Source organism: Pyrgilauda ruficollis, unplaced genomic scaffold, assembly GCF_017590135.1.
Source record: "Pyrgilauda ruficollis isolate IOZ18807 unplaced genomic scaffold, ASM1759013v1 scaffold41, whole genome shotgun sequence".
Taxonomy (NCBI): domain Eukaryota; kingdom Metazoa; phylum Chordata; class Aves; order Passeriformes; family Passeridae; genus Pyrgilauda; species Pyrgilauda ruficollis.
The window spans coordinates 5,768,976-5,779,452 of record NW_024525601.1 but is presented as its reverse complement, the minus strand read 5'-3'; the positions used below and the strand labels follow the sequence as shown (position 1 = coordinate 5,779,452).

The 10,477-nt window shown below is 42.1% G+C and overlaps 1 protein-coding gene across 4 annotated transcripts in view; it reads right to left on the bottom strand.

Moving 5' to 3' along the window:
* Positions 1-284: 284 nt before the first annotated feature.
* Positions 285-10,477, bottom strand: part of DLGAP1 (DLG associated protein 1) — a 134,999-nt gene continuing 124,806 nt past the window's right edge. For all 4 annotated transcript variants that reach the window (XM_041477679.1, XM_041477678.1, XM_041477681.1 and 1 more), the window contains 3 exons: positions 5,343-5,434; positions 3,347-3,499; positions 285-494 (listed from right to left, as the gene is read on the bottom strand). In XM_041477679.1, the coding sequence (XP_041333613.1) occupies positions 285-494; positions 3,347-3,499; positions 5,343-5,434 (455 nt within the window). The remainder of the gene's footprint in view (positions 495-3,346; positions 3,500-5,342; positions 5,435-10,477) is intronic.

Genomic DNA, 10,477 nt, shown 5'->3' with positions numbered 1-10,477 from the left:
TACATGTGACAAAGCATCGTGATGACATGGGCGAACCTTCAGAAAGCAAGGGTGATTAGAGGACATCTCTCGGAGGACCGACAACTACGCCACGGCAGTGGAGTTCACTGGGAGCATCGGGGCAGCTGCGTACAGAGAGAGGGGAGGGGGAGAGTAGGGAGGGAGAGCGAGAGAGAGAGAGGAGGAGGTACAAATACTTTGTGGTGACCTTGAGAAGGAGCCTAGAGGGGCAGATTATACATGAGGCTTGTCTTGCCAGAGAGAGTCCTCCCGGTTGGATCCCTTCATAGCCTGGTCTGGGCTTCGGGGATGTATATCTCAATGCTTTCGGCGCTCTCGGTAGCTGAGTTCTGGCGAACCGACGCAGCGCGCTTGGCAGCCATCAGCCGTTTCCGGGCCTCCTGACGCTGCGAGCTTTCCAGAGAGCGTTCTCGTATGAGTGGCACCTGACCTTTCGATGGCTTCTTTGGCACTGGAGGAGGGACCCTTCTCTCCTGATCAAAGCAGAAGGTTAATGGCATTATACAGCTTCTCAGGGAAAGGTGGGAAAAACTAGGATATATCAGTAGTTAGAACACACATTTTACCTAAGGTTTGTTAGCTCTTATCTGCCTTTCTGTCTTCAGTCAACTGGCTTTTGTGCACAAGGGTTCACAAACATGGGGCAAGGGCAAAGGGGAGGGGAGGGCCGGCCGCCGTGCTACTTCTCGGGGATGGTGCTGCCAGGGCCGGGGCCCCCACCGCTACCTGCTTAGTGCCAGGGACCAGGAAAGAGACCGACCTCCCGCCACCGGTGCAGCCAGGAGGGAACGCTGCTCTCAGCAGAGGAACTCTGGAGAGCCCCAGCTCCCGGGCCACCCTCTTTTATCCATGCATAGTGCTAGATGCTCCTGCAACATGGAGGTGTCATGGCTTTGGCGTTCCCAAATGTAGATGGGAGCTAGCTGTCTGCAGCTGGTGCATCAGAATAAGTAGTTTAAAAAAAAAAAAACCCACCACATATTTATGTATCTATTTCGTAGCAATTTAGTGACTGCTCAAAAATCCCATGCTCTGGGTCTTGATGTGCAAGTTCATAAATTCTGGCCTTGTGCTAAATAGGCATGAAGCTACATTCAGCTAGAAATAGAAAGTCTGGTAGGAAAAACTTAAAACCGTTAAGAGAACATGCATTAATCATCACGGTGGCAGCTAGCTCCAGATATGTGACCAACATGGAGGGCTTTTATGTATATCCTGGTGCATGTATACACACATACACATCAAAAACCAAGAAAATAAAAAACAACCAAAAAAACCCAACCAAAAAAAAAACCCTCAGAGAAGGATCTCTCCCATAAAAGAAAAGTGTATTCAGAACTGAATTTCAGGCATCCACAAAGACTTTGTCAAGTTAATTAGATTGTCTTTTAAGTTACATCCCCTTCCAACTGTGAACATGGTCTCTGAGCGAAGGGATTTTATCACACTACAAAGGTCCCATTCTGCCCTTTCGTTTTCTCTCATGCTGCTCACAACAGCTTCCATGGCTCAAAATATAAAGGTGCTTAGTTACACTTATTCATACTTTGCTTTTTCTCTCCATCCAAGGATTAATCTATGCTGCTTAAAAATGGCCCAGTGGCAAAGGCCAAAGGCAAATATCAATTCCACAGAAAGTTTTTTCTTCCTTTTTTTTTAATCCTTTTTAAGAAAGGAGATGATCTGTTTCATCTAACATCACAGAAAAATGCTGTTGAAACAGGAACACAGTGTAATGCTTTAAAATCTTTACCTTCCTACTGTAGGTCCCTTTCTTCAGCACTACTTAACTTCCTTTAAACTGTTATAGTCTTCTTTTTTGTTGGAAGCTCTTTGAAATGTTTTTCAGAAGCAAAGAAAAGGCACATTTTTTTCGAGGAAAGCTCTCATTTCTTACTGCTGCAATTGCAAACACTCAGCCTACCCACTTTACTCTAAAAGCTAATGAAAGACCATATACCAGCATTTCTGTGCATGCATGTTTGGCAGTTTTAACTTCCTTTTCTGATAGATACTGGGGAAAAAAAAAGAAGATAAGAAAATGACTTGCCTTCAGTACCTTGGGCTAGGAAAACACATTCCCATTCATTCCCCTACAAAACACACTAGGTGTGCACAAATGGTGTGAACATGGCACTCCTAAGTCAGGAATGAATATTTAGTCTTGATTGGAGGAGGAGGAGGAATAGTGCTACCAGCACTGCCTGTACAAGCTTCCTGCTGCAAGATTAATGGGGTTTGATATTATTATGGTTATTTGTCCAAAATAAAACACCACTTTGGTCATTGGCAGCCAGCTGACCATAAGTTGAGGTAGCCAGGACTCCTGTCTGAGCCACGGTACCTGTAAATTGTGCTCCCCCTCCTTCTGGTCACCCTACCTGTTGGCTGTGTTCATTGCTATCAGACCAGTCACAGCGGAAATTCAGCCACCAAATTACATACCTACAGGAGCGCGACATTAGATTGTTGGTTCCTCTAGGAATGGGTCTGTGCTCTAAGGATTTTCTGAAACATTTGTGTATTTTGGCTCACCCAAGTGCTGTTTGTCTTGAGATGGATAGTGAGGAGAAAAAAAAAAAGGCGATGGTGCCAAATGAGAATGTAATGTGAAACGTGACTTACATTTGGATGTGGTAGTTTTTCATGGTGACAGAAGAAGACTACATTTACAAAAAAGAAAAAAAAAAAAAGGAAAAAATCCCCACCAAAGCTCCAGATGATTTTTATGCTACCTCAGGTAAACAACAATACCAGGAAAGTGAAAGTGAATGTGTTTGTGAAATCACCCACTTTAAAAAAAGCCCAAAGTAAATAAAAAACAAACAAATGGACAAAAAATAGTAATTTTTTCATGTAACATTTTGGAAGGCATATTTTTGATATTGCTGTTTGTAACCTGGCTACCAAAGTCAGCGATGGTTACAGTGCTTCCCTGGTTTTTTCAGTAACACAACCTAGAACTCTTGCTGTATGCAATAATATGAACCGTAAATGTGATTTATTTAATTTTAAGAATCAATATATAAGGCAGTTCCTTCCAACGATTGATCATCTAATATGATTAAATGTAAAGCTTAACAAAGTACCACATTCCCATCATCCGATTCACAAAGACAGATTTGGTTTAAAAATATGCCTGAAACATATTACAGATAATATCCCAGATGATTATTATGTAAACATTGTTAATACAATTAAATTAATTTGATATGAGCTTCATTTCACATTTTTAACGTCAACGCTGTAACACAGAGGCCTACTTAATCTGTCCAGTATTTGTGCAGGGTTTTAAATGAAGCATACAAAATCTACAGTGTTCTACCTTCTTGTCATGAGGATCCATCTGTTTCCAATTATTGGCCTTTAACTGATGAAGTTCATCAAATTTCATACTAATATTTTCTATGGACAACTGCAGCATATCCCAAAACCCTGCTAAATCCTGGGAGGTCGGCCGTGGATGTGCATTAGGATTCTGTGTAACAGAAGAAAAAAACATGTTGGCTTTAGTACTTCTTAATGTAAAGAATTCATGCAAATGGTTACAAATCTGGCTAGCCAAGCAGTTTGAGCAGATCCAAGTGATGGGTGAGACCCAGAGAGAGGAGCAAAGCAAAGCATTACTTACTGGCGGGTTTTACTGCAAGGAATCTGGCTTGGCGTTGAGCTGCTGTGCTCTGCAAACACCCACTCACCAAAGGCAGTGGGTACCCCCCACAGACTAAGGGTAAAGGGCCCCTGTGGCAGGATCTGCCTAGGGACATTCCTGGGCACAACTGGTGGCAATCCTATCTGCACTGAAATGAATTGCCAGCCTCCACTTTCATGAGGAAGGATTCCCTACCATGCTCACACTTGTAAAACAGAGAGAAACTTGTGCAAATGTACATTTCCTGCATGTGCAAATAGTGATAAACCAATACTTGAACACTTTTTCTGCACTCTGAGAATGTAAGGTTTACAAAAATACACTAAGTAAAATTTTCTTTTATAGATCTCAGGCCAATTAATTTTTTTTTTTTTTTTTTTGTGTCAAGAATGACTTGTGCTGGGTGAAAACCTCAGAAGACTACGTGCAGAAGCCCAGTAAACCCATTTTTACAGGCAGATTTTTGGGAAGAACGAAACAGGGACACAGGTGGGGAGCATTGCTTTGTGTGTGCAAACTCATCAGCCCAACAGCATTGCTCAGAAGAGCGTATCTGGACAGTCAGCATCTTCAGCACAGCTTGGGCCAGACCCAATGAATCCTGTCCCTTCAGTGGACCCCAGCTCTGAACACTTTTTGTATGCAGTGGGCATACCCAAAACCTAATCCCTCCTCCAGTGGCAAGTGTTGTATGAGGGAAGGCTTTCTCCAGAATGTGTCCCCATAAGCTGGTTCCCAGCTGAAACTGTTTAATTAAAATGAGATGTTGCATACACTCACTTCAAGCATGTTTTTTCATAAATGCTGAGGAGTTCCTAAACCAGTCAGCTGTGGCCTTGTCAGACTACACTGATATATTGTTATTAATTGTGTTGTTAATAAATAGATTATTAGTAGTGCCTTGCATCCTGTTTTACATGGCTCAAGTTTTACTCTGCCTTTAGTTTTCTTCCTCTTCGGAAGCAATAAACCCAAAAGAGTCAGTTGATTGCCTTATAAAATTTCTATTTGTGCTTTCCATAGTCACGCTAACAAATTTTTTTGGTAGGATGATTATACCATGTAAGGTGCAATTATTGAAAACAATAAAGTATATATTTTTAGAGCCATAAGGAGACCAGAGATTACACTTTGATTCCTAGTTTTTCAGTGCTTGACAGATTGCCCAGTTGTAGGCTGTTCTTTGCAGAGACGTGCAATCAGAAGGCTTTTTCAGTTTTAATATTAAGAACTGGAAGACTTATTAAGACAGAGTCAGTTTCTGTTGCATTTTTTAACCAAGGCAGGTTTTAGTCTGGAGCTTGTTTCCCAGGAGCACCTGGGAAAGCCTAGCTTGGCAGATTTCTGACCCACCCTCAAAGACCTTAAGGTGTTTTACCCAGCTGTGTGCCCCTGAACTCAACGGTCAAGGGACAGATCCTCGCTCCTCTAAAGTCAGTAGCAGAGCCAAAGTGATTGCTCACCCAAAGCTTTTTGCCTTTATTTTAAGGGTCTCAAGCTATTGTGAAACTCATGCTGACTCTGACAAGTTTGAGTTACTCCCAAATTCATATCAGGGCCTTTACTGGAAAAACTGCCACCTTAGTCAGAAAATCAGTTTAGTTTATGTAGGATTATTCACAGTGTTAGTAAAAGGTACACAGCAGTATCTAGCAGAAAAATTACATACCAGGTTTTCTTCACAAAGTTCTCTGAACTGGTAAAATTTCTGAGCCATGAGAAGCTGGGCACTGCCCACTGCAGTTCGAATTTTCCCTAGAACTAAGAGAAAAAGAAGAGTAAGTCACAATGTTTTCTTTGCTGCAGGCAACTAAAAGCCTATAAAAAGAGAGGAGAAAGCTGTGCAGCAGTCAGCTCTGGCTTTCAAAAGGTATGTTATCTTTCAGTCACAAAAAGAGAAAAGTTGATAAGTCTAAGGTCAGATCTCCACGAGGCAAAAAACATGCAAAAGGTTGTTGCATCTTACTCTTATTCCTCCAGTGAGACCAGTTGTAACCAGTTGAAATGACAGTGTAAACGTGACTAATCAAAAGCTTCTGCAGGCTGTATAGAAAGCTCACCAGAAATGTCACCACTCGTATCACTGACCCAGGCTCAGGCTTTGAATAGAAACCCAGCTCCCCGCACGAAATGAATACAAACCCAGCTCCCTGCACAAGGACATGCGGCTCTCAAACCCTGTTTGCTTCTCCACCTCACTTAGCAACTCAGGCTTTATTGTCAGGTGTAGCTGAGTGTTGCTCCACCGGAGCCCCAGAAAGGGGATGATTGTTTTAGTGCATGCCAATGAAGCTCATCTGGACCTTCTGAGTACTTTCCACGAGCACAACCCAAGGCTGCTTCTGCTTTTCAATTCAAATACCCAGGAGTACTTCAGGGAGCAATGGCACCCTGGCCTCTCCTCCTTGCTGCTGATTTGGAGGGAGGTGTCAAGGAGCTCTAGCACAGCTGGCTGAGGACTCCTTTGTACAGACAGGTGGCTACTTATTGCCCCTTTGGGCTGACCGAGTGCTGTGAAGGGCTGCAGTGAACCAGAAGACAGCCCATAGTAAATGCCTCTGAATAAAGCAGGAGCTCACACTGTTTTGGTTGCATTCAGACACTGGGATTTTACAGGGGTAGTTGGGAATGCACTGCCCAAAATCGAGCCATAGACTGGTGCATTCAGAGGCTCCCTGGGGAGTTCTGGTCTGGGGGAGACTCTGTGTGTGTGTACCTGTACATGTGTGTGAACACGTGTATGCATGTACCTTTGTGTGTCTGAAAAAAGAAGCAAGAATGCAGAAACACAGCAAAAAGGCAGACATGGCCTCAGCTGGCAGTAAGACAGTGAATCCAGAAAACAGAGTGTGAATTTAGGGATTGCTGAGTGAAAGAATTGATGCTGTGAGGAAGAAAGCAGCTACTGATTTGTTTGAGATTTCCAATGCTCAGAAAAAACCCCAAATATGTCTTTAAAAAAAACAGGTTAGCATCACAGATTTGTCTGACTCCTTAATTAATTTTCTCTCTCAGCTGAAACAACTTATTATGCCCAATTCTCTGGTTAACGAGTGATTAAACAACTAATTTAAATTAATTTTTTTAATATTACCACTTCTTTAATGAAAAACATGAATGGCAGCCACTGTGTCACAGTTCTCGCTATCATTTCTACTCAGAGATATTCGTATTGTCCAGCTCTCAAATAGACACAGCAACTTTTCTGTGACAAATTTACAGCCTGGATATACGAGACAGGTGAAGGAGGAACAGGAAAACCAAACAGATGAAGTGGCCAGCTCAAGGTGAGGGAATTGCTGGTAGAGCCTAGAAAAGATACTAGTCCTAAGTGCCGTCTTCTGCACCATCCCCTGGGGACAGTCACTTTTTGCATAAAAGTTCAGACAGCATTAACAGAGCTCCCTTGGGAAAATACTTCTAAGTATTTTGATTTACCACAATGAAAAATAAATAAGTAAACACCTACATACATAAATACATGCAACTTTGCTGGATTTATGTTGCAACCCCTTCTAACAAGATTTTTAGCATTTCATTGGTCCTGTGACTGGCTGCAGTGCTGGCTACCAGAATGCCACCATGCAGTGCTTGGTAAGAGAAAGGCCCCTCCAAGGGTTTGAGTAGCCACATGCTAAGCAGACTGGCACAAATACTCGTGATAAACGGAAACTTGAGAAGCACTTATATGAAATCTGTGTTCTCTTCCTTCAAGGCAAATGGATTTTCCTTCACCAGCCTCAAAGCTCACTTCTCAAGGCTGTTGAAGGAAAAGTGGTATGTAGAGTTCATTTATACTTCAGACATACAAAGCGGGAGAAAAAAAGGGGGAGGGAAGAGAGTCTTTTCACATTTTTTTTCCGAACCTATAGGAGAGAGCTCTGTGAACACACACAGAGCCCAGACTTTCATTTTGTTCCCAGAACTCAGCTCAGCACTGCCAGGAAATAGCCGTGAGCTGGAAGATTCACTAAGCAGAATATTTTCAGCATATTGCGCAGGGAGTTTTGCACACAACTCTAATTATTGTTAGCAAGGCTTGCGTGTCTAATTCTATGCGCACAGTGCTGAAAATGGACCCCTTGGTGTGTCTAGTCATTTATGCAACCCAATATGCAAACCACTCAACTGAAAGGACTTTTCAATAGTAGGAGGAGCTACTCCAAGAGCTTTCATGTGGTTCCCATTGTTATGAAAACTCTTCCCACTGAGTATATTTGGGAACAGCTGCCTCATCTGGAGTTCGGCCACTCTGATGCTTCCCAAGACTTGAGACTGGGGAAAAAAGTCTCTCAACTTCTTGGGATTAAAAAAAAAAAAAAGAAAAAAAAAAGAAAAAAAAAAAGAGGTGGGCTTTTCCTGGAAACCAAATGATTTGGAATTCACATCCCAAGCATGAAGAAATGTATATACAACTTGTTGATGATGGATGGTAATGTGCCTCTTTCTTTTGCGGAAGAAGAGCTTAATATTCAGAGATCTCAGCAGAGGGAAAAGGAAGTCCTTCTCCTTGGCTGCCTAGTGACTGGCTATTTGCCTAAAAAGCATCATCCCAGCTGACTGCGAGATGCATGCTGATGCTGTTCTCTATTGTTGCCACTTCTGCTGTAGCTGTGGCTGTATCTAGTCAAGTGTCACTGATTCCTCGCCCCTCAAAAGCAAGGGGTCTGTTAATGTGCAACTGGTCAACAACCAACTCTGTCACGGAAGTTAGGGGGGAAAAAAAGACAAAACACAAAGCGTACAAAAAGCTGAAAGGAATGTCTCTAGAAGACACAAAGCCTTATCAATAGCCTAAGTTTTGTTTCCAGACCCACTTTTATTTTTTTTATGTTTCAAGGCACAGTGCTCATTTTGCTTACTCAGTCAAAATCTCTGGTGCCCAACAGAAAGGCCAGGGTGTAGTGAAAAATCAAAAGCAAAAACAGACCAATAGATTTTCTTAGAAGAAAAGCCTGCAAGGTTTGAAGCCAAATACCAAGAAAATAAATGGAATTACAAAGGTAATACTCAAAACAAACCAGAAAAGAGTCAGAGAAATCTTTAACAGCAAGGGAGATGGGATACAGGAGGAAAACCACATGAACATTCAAATTGATGTGTTCAGCTAATAGGATACAGATAAAACATATAAAACCAAGCAACAAAAAATCCCAACCCATCAAGATGCAATCACAATGGATTTAAACACCTATATAATGTTATTCATGTCTGCTTTCGGTTCCATACAGGACTATACAGCACACTCAGCACTGTTGGATCTGAATGCCTTCCAGTAATGCATTAAGCAACGTTATTAACATCCATCATATGCTTTGCTGTCACCTCTTCCCCAGAGGGAGAAGTGTGTGTACTGCAGTGGGGTTTTTTTTTAATAGTTTGAATTTTTTCCTTTTTTTTCCCCCCTTCTTGCTTTGACCTATCTTCCTTGTAAATCCAGTTCTCTCCTGTGACATTTTTTTAAGACATGGACAATTAGTCTATTCTTGAAGAACTTACAGCTATTTTGATGGAATTCAGCTACTGTGGAATGCCTCCTCACTATTACTGTTCTTATCTAGGAATCACAGAATATTATTCTAGAACAGACACATGGCAGTTGAATATCCTTTAAAGACAGTGTCTCTAACCCCCCCAACATGTTCTTCTTTTAAAACATTCTTGAAATTAGACTTGGACTATGTGCTGTTCAAACAGTAAGTTCTTGCTTCTCTTGGTTCTAAGAATTGCATGACCTCTTCTGAAATTGTGGAGCTCTATGTGTTTCTCCCCTCCATGTCTTCATCAGAAAAGAAAGAGGAAAACAACAAAACAAAATAATTGTGAACACAAGCAAAAAAAAATGTATTGTCATCTGCTCTAACTAGGAAGGTGACTGTGTGTAACAAGGATAACAAAATATAAGAAAATAACAAAACCCACCTGAAGTGACGTGAAAAGTAATCACATAGAGAAACCAGAGGAGTTTTGAGAAGGGGCAGCATTATTTGGCCTTAAAATCCCAACTGATGTATTTGCATGTGAACTTTGACAGGCCCCAGGGTCTAACAAGTGACAAAGGAGGCAGTTAAGACTCCTGACTCAAATGCCCTCGATGTGAAAACACCTGGTTGATAGGCAGGGCCCAAGCTAGGGAACGGAATACCAGGGACTTGCTCATTGCCCCAGGAGCAAGTGGCAGGAACAATAGCTGAAATTACAGGGACACAGCCTGACATTTGCGTTGCAGATGTTGGCTGGGCACTATGCATATGAAGCAATCCTGCCACAGAGCTGTCACAATCCATTTCCAAGCCAGGATGGACCAGCATTTTAGCCTATTCATGTTGACAGACCTACATTTAAATAACGCCAAGTATGACAAAAGCCAGGAAATTCAAAGTTAAAGCTACTGCTCAGGTATTAAGCTCAGCTGTTAAAGAGAAAACAGCCAAATGGAACAAACTAGGGAAGGAGCAGTCCTTTCTTTGAGTCATATATACTTACAGGAGTGATCTCATTGAAATTAATAGGGCTGTCTGCATGAGCAAATGCTTCTCATTTGGATTGAAGCAGTTTCCATGTGTTCTCTGACTTACTTGGCTTTTATTAGCACATTTAATTTTTTTTCCCTAACTAGATCGTTTCCTTGCTTGTGGATTTAACTTTTTGCCTTGCTAGCCTCTGGGCACTGGTAGGGCTTTCCTTGCTGGCTTTCCTTTGAGAAACCCTCGTGTATGGAGAAGTCCCTTCTGGGGACAAAAGAAAACCAGAGCAAGAAAAGGATGAGTTGGGCATATGGCCAGAGGCACGTGGCCAGGGGGA